The sequence below is a fragment of the Sturnus vulgaris genome, chromosome 19 (assembly GCF_052056855.1).
Source record: "Sturnus vulgaris isolate bStuVul1 chromosome 19, bStuVul1.hap1, whole genome shotgun sequence".
Taxonomy (NCBI): Eukaryota; Metazoa; Chordata; class Aves; order Passeriformes; family Sturnidae; genus Sturnus; species Sturnus vulgaris.
The window spans coordinates 3,862,893-3,880,342 of NC_142261.1; the positions used below are offsets into that span (position 1 = coordinate 3,862,893).

Here is a 17,450-nt window from a genome sequence, read left to right on the forward strand (position 1 = left end):
AAAGAGGAGCTGGAGATTAAATCTTTGATGGCACTTACTGCAAAATTAATGCAGGCAGCGTGTTAGGAAATGTATTCTTCCCCTCACCTCGGCAAGGATAACAGTGGAGTTTTATAGGACAGGGCGTTATCGGGAATGGGAAATGGATGTAAAACCAGCACAGATCTCATTAAAAGGGTGTAATGAGCTGCACACTGAACGAGCTGGGCCGGCTGAGCTCGGGGCTCTGCGGTGCTGCCACACCAGATCCTGCCTGTGCCACCACGGGGAGGGGACACGGGGGACGCTGCTGAGGGGTTTGGGGTCCCTGTGGGGTCTCTCGGCTCCGGGGTGAGGCAGGAAGTGGCTGGGAATGGGGATTTTCCACCAGGATGAGAAGGAGCAGGGTGGGATGCTCCCTGGCATTCCTGGCAGGTTGGGAACAGGGGATTGACAGGCTGGGGGGGGGAGGGTTAAAAACATCCTGGAATCCTCCCAAGGTGCTGCTCCTGCTCGGCTTCTCCAGAGGAGAAAATCCCATTTCCAGAGGAGAAAATCCCTTCCCCAGCCCTCGGAGCAGCTGGTTTCCCTGTGGCACCGCCAGAAAAGGGACAAGGGGGAAAAATTCCTTTATTCTTTATTCCTGGCTTTGTTTTATCCCGGCGCTTTCACTGGGGGGATGGATCAAGGGTGTCTCCTCTGGCTTGTGCCTTGTTTGGGGTTTTCTGAGGGGTTGGAGGTGTTGATGGAATGGGGGCATCCAGCTGCATCCCTCGCAGGTCTCAAGGGAGAATCCCAGGGATGGTTTTCTCCTGCTCCAGCCTCAATCTTGGCTTGGGGTTTTCTCTCCTGGATAAAGGAGATGCAAACTCTGTGGTCCCTGAAGTTCTGGGACAACCTCGCTGGATTCAGTTCAGAGAGCTGGGGCTGTGCCCATCACTCCTTCTCCATCCTCCTCCCTCTTTTCTCCCCCTGTCTCTTCCCAAAAGTCATTCCCAGCGAGGAGCTGCTTTGGGAGGCTGGGGATGGATTTGGGGTGCTGGATGCTGGATCCTTTCCCATCTCTCCTGTGTCTCCAAGAACTAAATCCCTCCAAAGCCCTTGCTGGGTGTGATGAGCAGCACATGCTGAGGATGAGTGATGGAAAATGGGTCCTTGTCATTCCAGGGAGATCCTGGAGGCAGATGCATCGGGACCAGCTCGGGGGGGAGCAGCTCAGTGATTTACAGGAGTGACAAACGCTCCCCTGGGTGCCTGAGCTGCCATCAATCCTTTTAATTTAACTCATTGGAGCTGCTCAGGGAGGGCCTGACGTGCTCCTGATTTATTTTCCCTGGATCAGAATTGGTGACAGCAGCTGTTATCCGGAGTTTTCGTGTGCCTGAGCTCCCAGAGTTTATCCATTGCCACTGGAACTCTTTTAATCTTAATTAAAAACAGAAGAAAAATTGTTGTATGAAGTTCACATTCCATTTTCCACCCGACTCTGTTGATACCAGAGGGATAATCCCAGCCTGGAGCTGGCTCATCCCTCCCTATCTCCTGTCTGGTGCTTCAATTAGACACCACTAATTATGCTGTAAATGAGGGGAGAGCTTTCCTCATGGATTCCCAGCTCCATCCTTGTCTCCATCTCCATCCTTGGATCCATCCCCAGCTGCATCCAAGGATGGGAAGTTCTGGATCTGACACGGATTTGATGCTTGGAGCTCTCTGCACCCATGAACTTGGTATTTATCCCTCAATTATTCCCACAGAAACCAGCAGGGATAAACCCAAAACCACAGGGTGGGGGCTGCAGCAGGAAAAGGCTGCACAGTCCAAAGAATTTCCAGGATTTTTGCCTCTGCACTGGAATTTGAGCATCCAGGCAGGATCTGCTGTGCCTGGTGCTTCATCCAAAGCTGGGCAGGGGTCAAATGGAGTGGGAAGCTCCGTGCTCAGTCAGATCCCAAGGGAAACAACAATTCCTGGAGAACCAGAGGGGCAGAGAGCGTGAAGATACAGCAGGGAGGAAATAAATGTATAAATGAATATAAAAATCAATGTAGAAATGAATATAAAAATGAATATAAAATGAAATATATAAATGAATATATGAATGAATATAAAAATAAATATTTAAATGAATATAAAAATAAATATATACATAAACATACAAATGAATATGTAAATTAACGTGTAAATGAATAAATAAATGAATGTATAAATGAATATATAACTGAATATATAACCCTCCCTGCTTTGATGTGCTGGAGGATCTGCCAGACTGCCAAACTGTACTTCCAATTCCACAAAAAAATTCCAACTGGCTCTTTTATTTTTGAAGAGGGGCTAAAAAAAGGAGAGTGGAAGTGCCAGGGATTTAGAACAGACAAGTGCAGGTGTTGCTTTGTTTCCTTTTGGAAAGCCACTTTTAGATCTGATTTTCAAATTGCTGCTGCTTTTTGTGAATCTCCAAGGAAGGTGTCAAGACAGATCAGCTTGAAAGTCCCTGTGCTTCTCTCTCCAAGTATTTTGCATAAGTGAGGCAATTCTTTTGCTAAATAAAAACACGGAGTTGGGCCTGGAAGAGAAGAAAATGTCCATCAAGGATGCAGCTGATGCCAATCAACACTCAGCCTTCAGTGCTGCAATACTTTCCTGGCTGAAGGCAGGAAAAAGTTCCATCCCTCAAGGATTTCTCTCTTGGGCGATTTCTGTTTAAATCCCCCCAAAAATCAGGGTTTTCATGAGGGGTTTATTTGCAGCTGAGGGAAAACCTTTTCTAGGAAATCCAGGTGAAATCCGGGTGAAATCCAGGTGGAGGAGTGAGGAACTTTCCTCCTCCAAGGTCTTGGCCAGAGGAGCGTGGTCCTGGCTTGTGCCTGGGGGTCAGGAGTTCTGTAGGGTTTGGGAAGAGCTGCCAGGCCCTGGGATCTGCAGGAACTGGGAACTGGGAGGGGCAGCAGCTCCCACAGTTTTTTGTGGCTGCTGCAGGTGGGGAGGCTGTGGGAGCTTAAAGCTCATCCCATTCCACCCCAGCCAAGGGCAGGGATTCCTTCCACCATCCCAGGCTGCTTCAAGCCCTGTCCAACCTGGCCTGGGACACTTCCAGGGATGGGGCAGCCACAGCTTCACCGGGCAGGGCCCTCATCATCTTCACAGGGCACAATTCCTTCCCAATATCCCATCCAGCCCTCTGGCACTGGGAGACATTCCCTGTGTCCTGTCACCCCATCCTTGTCCCCAGTCCCTCTCCAGCTCTCCTGGAGCCCCTTTAGGCTCTGGAAGGGGCTCTGAGCTCTCCCTAGAGCTTTCCTTTCTCCAGGTGAACATTCCCAGCTCTCCTATTCTGGTTCCAGCCTTTGGGGCATCTTTGTGTCCCTCTGGATTCTCTCCAGCAGCTCCAGGGCTTCCCTGTGCTGGGATCCCAGAGCTGGGGCAGCTCTGAAAGTCGGGATCTCACCTGAGAGGGGATGGGAGATGGGATGGGATGGGATAGGGGATAGGGGATGGAAGATGTGGGTGGGAGAGGGTTAGGGAGAAGAATGAATGGAAGAGACATAGAGAGGGGACGGGCTGGAGGAGAGGGCGAGCACAGGGGGTCCCACTGTGGGGAGTGGGAGCGCCAGAGGGGCCGAGCGGCTGCGCCTGGGAGGGGGCGGCCCCTCCCGTGTCCCCTCCCGTGTCCCCTCCCGTGTCCCCTCCCCGCGCCGTCCGCAGTGCTGCCGCCGGAGCCGCGCAGCGCCAGCGCTGCCGTGCGCGGGGAGCGGCCCCGAAACCCCGAAACCCCGGGACCCCGAAACCCCACGACCCCAGCCCAGGTAAGGGGGGGACCCGGGGTCCCCCAGCGCCGCAGCGGGGCGTGGCAGCGGCACAGCGGCAGCGGGGGGGACTCGGGATTTGTCGCGGGCTCCGCAGGGACAGGGACCGGGATGCAGCTCTGGGGGGTCGGGATGCACGGCCGGGGATGCTCCTGACCCCAAACCCCGCTCTCGGCCCGGGGAAAGTTGCGGCACCCCGGAGCGTGCGGGTGATGGGTGACACTCCCGTGGTGGCCGGTGGCTGGAGGGGGTCCCCGGCGGGGTGTGGGTCTGGGAGCGCCCTTGGGTGCGGGTGGGGGGAGGCTCTGGGTGCTGCTGCTCGTCCTGGCCGTGTGCGGACAACTTTGGAGTGTGTTGGGCATTTGCGAGGGTTGAAACCCCCAAAATTGGCTCTGTCCCCCGTCCCCGCAGTGTGCCCGGTGGGAGCGGCGGTGGCACCAGGGCTGAGCCCCATCCCAGAACCCTGGCCGGGGGGGGATGTGGGGAGCCCCCTGACCCTGCTGCTGGGACGTTTTGGGGTGTTCTGCTCCCTGTTGGGGCTCTGCGGGGGCATCACTGCCCGGCTCAGGGCGGCCCGTGGGCTCTGGCAGGTGCTGCTCCTTTCCCAGGATGGACCAAAGTGATGCAAAGGGCACCAAAAACCTTCCTGGAGTAACCTGGGACCTCCAGGAGGAAAAACCCCCTCGGGAATGAGGCTGGGGCTGCTGGAAGCTGTCGCTCCCAGGCATGGGTTCTTCCAGAAAAGGCACCTGGTTATGTCTCTTGCTGGTGTCTTTCTAATAATTCTGGCTATAAGCTGGAGCAGCAATTTGTCTTTGTGTGATGATGTGAAGGAGTGATGAGCACTCCTGCATTTCCCTGCTCGAACAGCTCTGAGCCAAGGCAGCTGCTCCGGCCGTGGCTCTGCTCTGGGCTCGCTCCTCCCGGGATCCTGGGAGTGTGTGTGGATCAGCCTGATCCCCCTCTTCCCATGAGGTTGCAAGAAAAAGAAAAAACAAAAATAAAACAAACAAACAAAAAAAAGAGAAAACACAAAGCTTCCAAACACTGCCAGTTGGCTCCAGGGATGCAGAGATGAGAACAGATGAACCATTTGCTTTAATTACTGGTATCAAAAGCCCAGGCTGCAGCTTAGCCTGAAAATAAATATTGTTAATGTTGTGACACTGGGCTCTATTTGATGATGCATCATTCATCCGGGAGGGATTGAGCGAGCTGCGAGCTGCTGCTGGAGGGCTGACTCAGATCTGCCTCAGGGCTTCCGTGGGGAGGGATCAGCCCCCTAAAGGGGGACGCGGAGCCGTGGGGCTGAGCCCCACGCCGGGAATTGCTGTGGCATCCCGTGGGCATCCCGCAGGAGATGGGAGCGCTGGGTGGGCGCTGCTCGCCCGCAGCAGCCTCGGGCAGCGCTGTGGCATCGCCGGGCGATGCGGTGGGAGCCGCTCGCCGTCACCTGCAGGGTGGGAATCCAGCGGATCCCAGCCCCACCAGCCCTGCCCGGAGCCCCTGCCTGGGTGCAAAGCCCGGCCCGGCTCCAGCTTCTCTTCCTGCTCCCTAACACACTTCCCTTTGCGCTGCCCTGGCTGTGGGAAAAGCGCGTTTTTGGTGTGGAGCATCCCTTTGTCAGCGAGGGTGACACCCGGAGCTCATTGCGGGGGTCTGCGTGGAAAGCGTGGGGTGGAACAGAAACATTCCCAGCTTTGGGAAGGGCAGGGGAGGAAAACTGCGGGAGGGTGAGGGGCTCAGCCTCGCTTTGTGCGCAAGTTTGGAGGCGCTTTCCATGGGGGGATGACAATGAGCCGGTTCCCCCGTGCCCCCCGGCGGGTCCCGGGGCTGTGGTGACAGCGGTGACCCCTGTGCCAGCTCGCTGGTGGCCCCGGCTCGGTGCCCTCCTGCCACCCGCAGCCCGGTGACGCTGTCACTGCAGTCACTGCCAATTAGCGCTGATAGTAATGAACCTCTCCAGGTGGTCCCAGCCGGGCGCTCAAGGGCTGGGAAGGAAGGGAGGGAAGGAAGGGAGGGGGCTCCGCTTCCCAAGGCCCGGCTCATGAATTCCCCCGCCTTCTCCGGCCGGGGAGTGGCTGGGGGTGAGGCCGCGCTGGTTTATAAAGGTTCGCGTGGTGGGGCAGCAATTCCCTTCTCCAGCCCTGCGAGGTTTGGATGCAGCTCTGCGGTTTGGATCTGGGTTGCCGGTGATGGGGGCACGTCTGGCTCCGTGAAACCAGGTATTGAGGGGGTTGTGGGGAGGAGAAACTGGGGAAACTGGGAGCCCACAGTGTCCCAGGCTGGTGCAGACCCCGTGCTGGTGGCCGTGTGCTCCTCTCTGCCCGTGGCCTTTGGGGACTGTCACACTGTGCTGAATCAAGGGGAGAAAATCCTGGCCCTGCGTGGCACCTCTGGAGCTGCCACCCCTGCTATTGCTCCTGTAGGGTGACACCGCAGCCCTCCACCCTCCCTGGGGCACCTTGTGGGGTCTGTCACCCTCCCCAGGCTGCCAGCAGGACCTGCCACCTCCGAGCTCACCTGGCTGACGCTTCCCAGCCTTTTCCCATGGCTAAACCTCCCGCTGTCACTGTCCCTGTGTGAGGGGCCCAGCGCTGGATCCCAGCTGGGATTTGGGGGGCTCTGGCCGTGCTCCCTGGCCCTGGCATCGAGGGTTTGATGCCAGCTCCCTGTGCTCGAGCCGTGCAGGATCTTTCTGTTGCTAAGCAGCTCCTGAGGAGCGATGGCAGCACTGGGTGGGCTCAGGGTGTGCTCAGACCTCACCTGGATCTGCCCCTCTGGCAGCCCTGGGTGAGTTGGATACACCTAGGAGTTATTTATTTAAATTTTTTTGCCATTGTCTTTCCTGTAATTAATCAAGGGGAGTAAATCCTTGTGACAGCATCCTAACAGTGTTTGGTTTGAGAGGGAGCTGCTGGAGGAAATGTCAACGTGCTGCTTAAATAAAATTGACTGAGCTGCTGCTCAGCTGCCTTGGGATGCAGCTTTGTCTGGAGGATGACGGGGAGCTGGGAATTCAGGGGGAGTGGAATAAAGGCAGTTCTCAGCACCTTGTGGGAATTTAAAGGCAGCAGTGGCATTAGCCAAGCCAGAAGGAATTGATGTTCCCAAAAAATTCCAGGAGTTTTAGTGTGGATTTAATGGGAGGGCAGTGGAGGCATGGCTTTGCTTTTCCTATCTCTGGTCTGTCACTGTCACCTGTGGACTGTGGCTGTAATTGAGCTTTAATTAACTAATTAGTACCCCACTGACCCCGGAAGTTGTGGGGCTGAAGGATGTGCTGACCCCAGGGCTGGCTCTGGGTTTTTCCCAAAAGCTGCATTCCCAAGACCCCTCAGCCGCCGTGGGGCACACCAAGGATCTGATCCCACCCCGTGGCTGGGGGAGGACGTGGGAACACGCAGCCATGGCTGTGTCACCCGCAGCTCCCTCTGGGATTGTCCTGTCCCTTGTCCAGGTGTCCGGGAGCAGCTCCAGCCCCAGCAGCTCAGCTCTGCCTCCCTCCTTCCAGCCTTTGAAGGAAAGCCTGGCCCGTGGGCTGTTCCCTCAGCACCATCCATTGGGCAGCTTGCCCAATTTTGCCCGAACTTTCTAAAAGAATTTGCACGTGGGATGAGACAAATGACGGAATGTTGGGATTTGAGGGAGTGTTTGGGACCCTACGGGGCTGGGCTGCCCTCCTGCCCCTCCCTGGGAGCTGCCGATCACCTTGCAGTGTCACACAGCTGCTCCTGCAGATATTTTGGGGGATATTTTCCCTTTTCCCTCCCTCTGCAGGTGAATCCAGCAGTACCAAATCCTGCCTGGAGTCAGAGGATGGTGAGGATCTGCTGCCTGCCCCGATAGCCATGAACGTGTTCCATAGGGAATGGCGTGGGATGTGCAGTGGGCAAACTCCTTTTGCAGGGAAAGGATGATCCTGGATGCTGGGAGATGCTCAGGGCACAGCTGGATGTGGGGTGTGGTGTCTGTGCCAGGATTTGGAATTCCCTGTGGTTTGCAGCCCTTCCTCAGTGCCAGGCATGGAGCAGGGCAGGATCTGATCCTGATGGACTTGGGGGATGGCTGGAAATGTCCCCAGGAGCTGGAAGAGGTTTCCTGCCAAATTTGGTGTTTTGGGATGTGTGCCCTGAGTGGTGAGGAGACAATTCCATCCTGGCTCATCCCGGCTTTGGCATTTTCTCCTCACACTGCTCATCTGGGGGGATCTCAGTGGGTCCTTGTCACCCCAAAATGAGCCCCATCAGCCAATTCCATCCTCACCCCTTATCTTTCCATCCCCAGCTCCAGCTGTGGAGCTGCTCCGGTGCCAACATGCAAACCCCACCATCCCAACAGAGAATCGGTTTGGATCCATTCCACTTCCAAACCTCCTGCTTGGTGATGACACCCAGCAATCTCCCACTTGGCACCGGAGCAGCAGCTTGGGTTGGTTGGTCAGGGTCTGGCTGCTGCTCCGTGTTCCAGGTGAGTGGATGATCTCCAAAATCTGCATTTTTCCACCCGGATTAATCACATCAGGCTTTGTCAATGGAAAAATTACCTCATCATTGGCACTGGCAGGTGGTGAGAGCAGCAGACTTATTCAATATTTAAGAAAGCTGCATTGCAGAGCTCAGGAGGCTGGAGGGAGAAATAGGTTGCCTGTGTCAGTGTCTGCTGCTGGAGACAATCTCTGCAGGCATCGGCTGGCAAGTGTGGAGCTCGCTGGGAAAACCTCCCCCTTGCCCTGGGAGCCTGGAAAAGATGGGATTTTCTCTCTTCCTCCCCTGGTTTGGCATTTCCAGGTGGCTCGGGGGGTGCCCTTTGTGCCGGGCTCTCTGCAGGTGTTGGGGTTGTGGGTGGCCCTGGGCCCTGCAGCGCCGTGGGGTGGGATGGGCTCATTCCATGGGGATCCCGCTGCTTTTCCAGCCCTCCCACACCTGCTGGAGGGCGAATGGGACCTGCCAGCTCCTGACACTGCACCTGCCAGATTTTGGGTGCTGGAGGTGAGCCCACGAGCCGGCAGCTCGGGCACAGGGATCCACGGAAGTTTCTCAATCCCGCTTTATTAAAGCATCACCAAACCCACGGGCTCCGTCACACAGAAGTAATGGAGCGGCGTGATTGGAGTCATGTGGCTCTTCCTTAAGGGCAGAAATTAAGACCTCACTGCTATTCCTGGCTCTGCCCAGGATGTGCCACGTTGGTGCCGGCGGGAGCTGCCAGCCCCCATCGGAAAACCTCGGGATGAGACAGCTCCTCACATCCCCACCCACCCCAGGGCAGCAGATCCGGGACCCTCCGGGGTCAGCCAAACCCTGGAAGGTCTTGGCACTCTGCTAGGCTGGGATATTTCCATTTCATTAAGGAAATGCTGCTGCATCCCATCGATCCCCGCTTGGATGGCCACATCCTGGTGCTCTGGAGCCAGGATTTGGCAGGGAAGGGGGGAAAAGCCAACCTGAGCTGTTATTTTGCTCTTTCCCGTGCGCTAAAAATGCTGGAGAAAGCATTAGGGCAAGCGGGGGTAGTTGCTGGAAGTAATGCAAAGTAGATTTTCCAAATCTATTATTTATAGGAGGAGAAAGGGATTGTGTATTCCTCCAGGAACCAGCCCTGCAGCAAAGCAGAACGCTCACTGCTATTAGCAGAAAGTTCCAGTTGGGAAAAAAAGAGTTTTCCTTCCTGATCCCTCTTTGCTAGGAAAAACCAGGAGTTTTCCCCTCTTTTCCTCAGCTGCGGGGTTGGGGTGGACATTCCTGCCCCGTGTGACCTTGGGACAGTCCCGAATCCACCAGAAATGAGTGGTGGCATCGTGGTGCTGCCCCCTTCCATCTGTGCCCTCCCCGGGACCCCCCGGCTGTGCCAGGACTCTTCATTCCCAGCGGGAATTCTCTGCTGCACTGCAGATTGTGGAGGTGGTGCGGGGGGGACTTAAATGAACAATTTGCTTCATTAAGTGACCTTGTTAATCGGAGCCTTCTGGTTTGGCACGCTGTGTGAACCAGCAGAGCACTAATTACCCACGTGCCTCACTTCTCCTGCTTTTCCAAAAATACTTTTTCACATCCCCAAGTTTTCCATGGAGCCAAGGTGAGCCTCAAGCCTCCACTGACTCCTCAGGGAGTGATGAAAAACCCCTGCAATACTGCAGAGTGTTTTTTCCCCTCTTTTTTTTGGGAAAGTTGGGTGGGTTTTTTTCCTGGCTTGGAGCTGGTGATTTCAATGGGGCAGTTTTGCAAGCTCCCGTTTTCCATAATTTCCTTGGTGTAATCTCCCCTGTTTCTCTGCTGGAGTTTTTCTGGAGTTGCTTCATGCCCTACAGAGGTGCATTTACCAGTTTGGGCAGAGCTGGGATGCTGGTTTTGGGACCTGGTGGGATGAGAGGAAATGAGAGGTCCCTTCTAGGCAGGGAGGAATCCAAGGCAGCGTCATCCCAGGATGGAAAGGTGAATGATCCATGGGCTGGGAGCAGCCTCGTTGTCCATGACTGAGCTCTGCAAAGGGATTTTTTGTGAATTTTTTAGCTCTGCTGCAGGCAAATCTGTCACATCCCCAGTTTTCCCTCAGAAGAAGTGATGGATGAATGGATCCATCCGTCCCCATCCCTCTGCAGTGAGTAGGAGCAGTGGGTGGAGGGGCAAAATCCCTCCCAAAAATGGGAATAAAGCAACAATCAGGCTGTAGATTCAACATCCATTTGTATTTTAAGGAGAAGGGTTTGAAGAACCCTTTCTGGATGAACCTTTGGAGAGGAGTGGACAGACCCTCCTGTTTGAGTCCTGGTGCTGTTTTCCCTCCTGAATCCACCTGGCAAAAACTTTGGGTTTTGGAGGTTCAAAAGGAGGAGGTAATTTTTCCAGAGGGAATGTGGTTTGGGAGAGTGAAGCATGCTGGAATTTGGGGAGAAATTTTCCTTATTTGTAGCTGTTTCTCTGGAATGGATGCCCCTCTTCCCTCCTGGCCCTGAAACCTCATAATTAATGTGAAGTTGGGCATTCATTAATTACATCCAGGCTGTGCTGCCCTCATGGGAAGGAGGCTCCTGTGTCTCAATATCCAGCCACTAAAGTGCTCCAAAACGTCTTAACCCCACAAACAAAACCTGTCCCAGTGTGATTTTTAGGGATTTGTTTTGTTTTGTTTTCCCTACAGCCTGGCTGGAAGCTCCTCTTCTTCATCGGCATCTGGGATTGAAGTGATTGAGGTCCCTGCTGTGCTGGGTTGGGGACGGTCGGCGGGGCTCTGGTGTCCCCAAATTCATGCCCGGGGTGGCCGGCGATGACCGACGCGGTGCTGGGCGGCTCCTCTGACCGGTGGATGTGCCCCAGTGACAGAACCATGTCCCTCCGAGCCAGGTGACAGCAGGGCACGGGGACAGCGCCCAGCGTGGGCGGTGACGCAGCTTCCACCCACGGGAGATGCTTCAGTGCTGTTGGATGGGGACTTTTTGCTGTGTTCGCTCCCAAACCCCCTGAGCGAGGTGGTGGGGAGGGACCTGGTGCCGTCCCTCTGTCCTGTCACCCTGCGAGGTGATGCCACATCCACTCTGGAGCACATCTCCAGCTCGGACGGGGCTGGGTGTGGTGCCTGGAGGTGTGGAGTCTCTCCTTGGGAGCAGTGGGGACCAGGAGTTGGGCACTGTCACCCCGAGCTGGGAGGTGTCACTGGCTGGGCTCTCCTCATCCCTGCTCTCTCCTAATCCTTATTCCCTCTCTTTCCCTGTGCTTCCCAGCAGTGAGAAGGAGCAGTAAGTATCTCCCTTGCTTTTATCTTTCACTTATTCCTCTTTTCCTGCTGCTTTGATGGTCTGAGAACAGGAAAAAAAACTGGGTTAGGATGCAAAATGAAAAAGTTCGGAAAGCGTTGGACAGAGTTTTAATGAACTTAAAGCTCAAGGCCGTGTGGGTCTGTTCAATGCAGAGGGGAAAAGAGTCAGGAAGGGTTTTTGGATGAGCAGGAAGGTGAGGAATGTTTTCTTTTTGCACCCCTGAGTGGCAGACGTTACCCTGTCACCAGGTTAGCGCTGCCTGACGCCCAAGCAGGGAGAGAGGATTTTTGGGAACGATGTTAGAGGGAGAAACACTCCCATGCTTGGAGAAATGTTCCCAAAAAAAAGCCACCCACTCCTGAGCCACCGCCCCGGTCCCGCGGCTACCGGGCAGACCTGGTGTTCCAGGAAAAGTGGAAATAATGGGAATATTCCTGAAAAAGAGTTTCCCCCTGCATATCAAACCAATATTTCCATACGAAACCCCTTAAAAATGGAGATCAGCGTGGGGGCTCACTGGAGGGGATCGGGAGGATGGGGGCTGGATTTGGGGTTTGGGATTTGGTTCCTGGGCACAGCCAGGGCTGGGAATGGCTCCATGGCTGGCTCGCTGTTCCCGCAGGCTCCCGGCGGGCTGGGCAGCACAGCCCGAGCGGCAGCGCAAGGGCGAGGAGCTGACGGACGAGGAGAAGGAAATCATCAACCGGGTGATCGCCCGCGCAGAGAAGATGGAGGAGATGGAGCAGGAGCGCATCGGGTAAGGAGGAGCTGGTGACACCCAGGGACGGCCACAGAGGGACAGAGGGACCCCGCGAGGAGGCTCTGCTTGGCTGCTTTCCTGGGCAGCAGCCTCTGCACTGCGGTGCTTCTCCTGAAAGGAGCCTGCGGGGGATCTTTGGGTCTCGGCCAGCAGGAACCTGCGCGCAGGGATGGGAGAGGCTCCGGTGCCTCCGGGGGTAAATTAAACCGTGGAGAGGTGTCAGGGGTGCTGCTCCCCACCAAAAAAAAAACATGGAGAGGTGTCGGGGGTGCTGCTCCCCTGGAGCCCGGCGCTCTGCTCTCATCCCGGGTTTTTATTTCAGTGGAAAACGGATCACTGGTAGCAGCTCACTGAGCATGGAGGAGTTTGGTCCTGTTCTGGGAATGCGGCTGGAGGGGTGATGGATCCATCCCGGTGGTTAATCCTGCTCTGGAAGAGCTGAGTGTGATGCTCAGGGGGGTCCTGGGGTCCCCCCCAGCCACTGGTACCTCATTTTTCACCAGGGACATTCCCGGTGCCCGTGTTTCCTTTCCTGCCAGGTCAAACGAGCTGAGGTATCAACCCCTTGCTCTGCTGGGAATGGTTTTCCACAGGGGATCTCCATAATCCAGTTGGGATCACGCCTGTTTTCCTGACAGAGGAGCAGTTTCTTGCTACTTTAAGCATCCACAGCTCCTTTTTTTCCTTTTTTTTTTTTCCTAGCAGGGAAAATACTCAGGCTAGGCAGGAGCCACAGTCCCCACTGCTTTGGAGAGTGCCAAATTCCCTCTCCCAGCTCAGGGACAGTTTGCTGTCCCTTAAATATTGGGGATGCAGTGCAGTCACGGGGCGCTCCAGCTGCGGGGAAATGCTGGATTTATTTCCTCCTTTTTTAGAAATCCTTGCTTAGGAGGGTCCGTGAACAAACTGGGAAGGTTTTGCCTGTCCAGGGGCTGCTCTCCCTGCCTGGGCTCGGCTCCTGCTCCAAGGATGTGCTGCTCCCCCAGGCTGGAGGTGCCGCCGGGGTTTGGCATCACTTTCCAACACGCAGCGCTTCCCTCTCGCAGCTTTTTGGCAGAATCCAGGTGAAAGTGGCTCTGAGTGGCGGTGATTCATGCCCAACAAGTGCTCACAAAACAGCTTTCCCTGGCGTTGCCCTTTTGCAGCCCGGTAAGAATTCCATTCCGACGCCATGCTCCTTGGATGAGGCGTAAATCATCCTGGGGAGAGATTTATTTCGTGCAGCTGCTTCCCAGCTCTTCCCTTTCTCCTTCTCTGCCGAACCGGAGGAGGTTCGCTCATCCTCATTCATGAAAAGCCGGGCTGGGAGCCGGGAATTCTGGCGGATGTGCAGCCGCAGCTGATTCTCCTCCTCCTCCTCCTCAGCGGGAGCCGTGCCAGCCCCTTTGTGTTTGTTGGCTTTGCACAACAAGAGCTGTAGGATGTTCAGCCCCGGGAATGTGGGACAGCGGCTGGATCATCCGCTCGGATGTTATCCAGGATAGCTCCTTCTATTACAAAATAATCCGGGTTTGCCAGGCTGGCCTCTGGCAGGGAGGCAGTGCTGGTGGCTGGCCCTCGGCTGGCCAGGAAGATTTAGGGAGCTGCTCCTGGAAAGCCTGAATTTTATTTTTTTTTTTTTGGGGGGGGGATTTTCTGGGATTTTTCCTATTCCTGTAAAAGGAAAAAATAAATCCATTAAAACTCACCCAGAGGAGCTGTGGCTGCCCCATCCCTGGAAGGTTATGTTGGAGCTACCTGGGATGGTGGAAGGTGTCCTTTCCAACCCAAGCCATTCTGTTATTCCATGAAAACACTGCTTTTGGTTAATATGAGGAATAGCTCACATGGAGTGAGATTCCAGAGGGGGAATATTTGGTGAATATTTGGAGTTGCCTCAATAAGTTGAAGTGTTTGAGGGATTCCTTTGAGCTTTACGCTCAATCCTTGACGAATCCTGAATCCCACAGCTGGGGCTGTGGATGAACCTCCTCATGCCTCAAATCCTTCCCAATTTTTTGCCCTCCATCTCCTGTATCCTCCATCCCACCAGCCCCTTGTCTTGGGAACAAATCAATGCCTCTTGTTGAGCTGTTGTTTGTGGAGTTGGACGTGGTGTCAAACCCAGCTCAAATTAATCCCTTGAAGGAATATTTTTAGCTCTGAGGGTGGATGGATCCTGCAGGATACGTGAGCTGGATGCTGAGGAGGGCTGGAGGACAGGGACACTTCGTGTGGGGGGGGATTTTTTTTTGTTTGTTTTTTGTCTCGTGGCACGGAGAAGGACGAGAGGAGGTGGAATCATCTTGAACATGACACAGCAGGAGCTGCTGGGCTTCAGAGCTGCTGCATGGGATCATCCTTTGGGATGAGGGACACAGGGCTGGAAGTTTTGGGGAAAAGGGATTGTCCACGTGGGCAGGGATGGATCTGTTCTTGTCCTGTCTTGCTCTGTGCTGGAGGGTCTCTGTGGTGGCTCTGGTGACACTCTGGTGACAGTGGTGCTATTCCAGCTGCAATCCATGAGGATCCTGTTTCCCAGCTGCCACAGGAGCACCTGCAGGCACTAATTGACTCCGTTCTGCATCTCTAATTGGGGGCCATCAATAACCCAGCCAGGCTGCTCTGCTGCCTAATGAGCTCCAGCACGCTCCTGGCATTGAGGGAAAGATCTGAAACCATCCCAAGGTAGAAATGGATATTTCTGGAGAGCACGGAGCTGCCTCTCCCAGAGGGAAGGTGGCAGCTGGCTCCTGGCTCTGGCTGGGGCCCTGTGGTCCCTTTTCAGAGTGCAGTGGCTTGGCTGTGTCCCCGTGGGTGCCACCCCTGCTCCAAGGGGAGCAGCTCTGCAGCAGGACTGGATTTTAATTCAGCTGCTCGTGGCTGGGATGACACGGGGATAATGAGGGAGCAGATGGAAGTCCCTGGGGATTAAATCATTAACCTCAGTGGCAGGGAAGCTGTCTGGGGAGCACAGCCTGGCATCTTCATCCTTGTGTGCAGACAGCACAACAATAAAATTCGGGCTCGGGGCAGGGAGGTTACTGGAGACAGCCTGGGAGCATCTCCTGGGGTGCCAATTTCTGGAGGAGGTGAGGTTCAGTCGTGCTGCTTGAGATTTCGTAGGGGTTTGGTTGAGCTTTTCCCCCCTCTCTTATTTCCAAGGCTGCAGAAATCACCACCCAGCTGTAGCACATTCAGCAAGTACCTGGATGAGCATGGAATGGGTTGGAAAAACTCCATGGGAGTCTTTCCTCCGTGGCTGAGGGCTCAGCCTGGAAAAGCCCCAGTGGTGCTTTACCTTTAGCTCCCTGCCCACTTGGAGGGGAGGAAAATTGCTTCTCATTTCTCATCCCAATTTTAATTATGTTTCCCTTAATCTGGAGCTTGGCTGCTTTTCTTGTCCCTTTTCCACCAGGAAAATTAGCATTAATTTAATATTCAGCCCTTTAAGGCACACGATTTCCCCATGGAGACGAGGCTGGGCTTCATTCTGGAGGCTCTTAGTGACCTCCTTTGTGTTTCACTGGAATTTTTTCCCCATGGATGTGGTGGCTGAGCCCATCCCTGCTGTTTCCTGCATGGCACTGAGGAGCACATGGACCATGGTGGCCTGGATCAGGTCCTTCTCCCACCCTTTTTGCTGCATTAAAATTCCTCCCTGCCACAATTTAAAGCCCATTAAGGACATCTTGGCCATTCCTTTCTGCAGTGCTGATGAATATTTAAACACAGCAAACTCCTGCCCTGTTGTTAAGTCTTGTTTATTGGGATCATCAGCACTTCGTTCTGGTCACTCTGTCCCTCTTGCCATCCCTCTTCTCCTGAGAGTTCCCATGGAATCATTTAGGTTGGAAAAGTCATGGAGTCCAACCCTAAACCCAGCTCTGCCAAAGCCACGCCTGGTTCTGTCCCATCCAGGATTGAGCCCAGCCTCATCCTCATCCCTGTGGGATCCTTTTCCTGCCACAGATCATGGGAAATGTTTGGATGTGCCCCTGAGCCCTTCCCTGCCTGCTCCAGGGCTCTGCCATGGGGCAGGAACAGCCAGGGATGTCCCTGACTGCTCTGGGCTGCTCATCTTCTCCCTTCAGTACATTCCTGGGATTGGGCTGATTTTCTGGGATTGGGCTGATTTCCATCATCAGGGCTCTGTTTCATTGCTGTTATCTCAGATGCACGTGGAACGTTTCAGATCAATCTCCTCTCTCTCCCTCCCATCAGTGCCTAATCCCTGTAATCCCAATTTCCCTGAAGGTGAGGGATGCTGACCCAGCTCCCTGCCATCATCGGCTCCAATTACTCCACTCCCGGATTTTTTTTCCCCCTGTTTTAACAATTGGAAGGATATTTCCTGCTCTTTGAAGTCTGTCTCAGAGGGATGGGCAGTTGAAATGTGGGTAATGGGGAGGAAGATGTGCAAGGGAGAGGGATGAGCTGGAGGGCTGGTTATGTGAAATACAAATGAGGAGAAAATGATATCCAGTAGAGAGAAAAGCTATTGGGAAGGCAAAAATCTCATTCCTGGTGAAGGCAGAGCTTCCCTTGGTTATTAATGAGAGAATGGGATGGATTTGGATCTCTGGATGGAGTTGGAAACAAACCTAGGGGTTTTTTTCTCCCACTTATTGCCTTTATCAGGAGTTTCCCAGCCCTGGGGTCTGGGCACAACCTCCCCTTTCCCAAGATTCTTCCTGCCAGGTTCACACCAGGACTTTAAATTGAACTTTTTCTGCAGTTCTCTCCCAGCAGCGTTTGAGTCATGGAAAAAAAAAAAGAAAAAAAGAAAAACTCAATTTCTCCCTCTTGAATGGATGTTTTAATTAGGGAAATGTACTTGGCTTGCAAGCAGTGCCACAGGTGTGTCCTGGCTGCTGAGCTCTTCCAGTGGTTCAAAAATCCCACTTAAGGAGCAGCTCCTGCTAAATGAGAGCCTGGGAGAGATTTTTGCAGCTAAATAATGAATCTCTTGAATTGCAAAGGCTTTTTCCTCTTTTTTGGTTCTTTTTTTTTTTTTTTTTCTCTCCTCCCTTTGATTGTGCCATTTGTTCCAGTTTCTATAATAAGTTTGTTTGGGCTTGCAGATTTCCAACTGGAAGCTGCTTTGCTTGGAGCTCCTGCAGCTCAGCAGGAGGGATTGCAGGGGATGTGGGGTTTGTCCCTGTGCTTG

General features: G+C 54.3%; 1 protein-coding gene across 1 annotated transcript in view; it reads left to right on the plus strand.

Annotated features, from left to right (window-relative positions):
- The first annotated feature begins 3,679 nt into the window (after window positions 1-3,679).
- The window catches only part of RPH3A (rabphilin 3A), a 29,321-nt gene continuing 15,550 nt past the window's right edge, over window positions 3,680-17,450 (plus strand). The window contains exons 1-4 of the mRNA XM_088176194.1: window positions 3,680-3,785; window positions 10,926-11,128; window positions 11,506-11,520; window positions 12,164-12,298. Of these exons, the coding sequence (XP_088032320.1) occupies window positions 11,052-11,128; window positions 11,506-11,520; window positions 12,164-12,298 (227 nt within the window). The 5' untranslated portion in view covers window positions 3,680-3,785; window positions 10,926-11,051. The remainder of the gene's footprint in view (window positions 3,786-10,925; window positions 11,129-11,505; window positions 11,521-12,163; window positions 12,299-17,450) is intronic.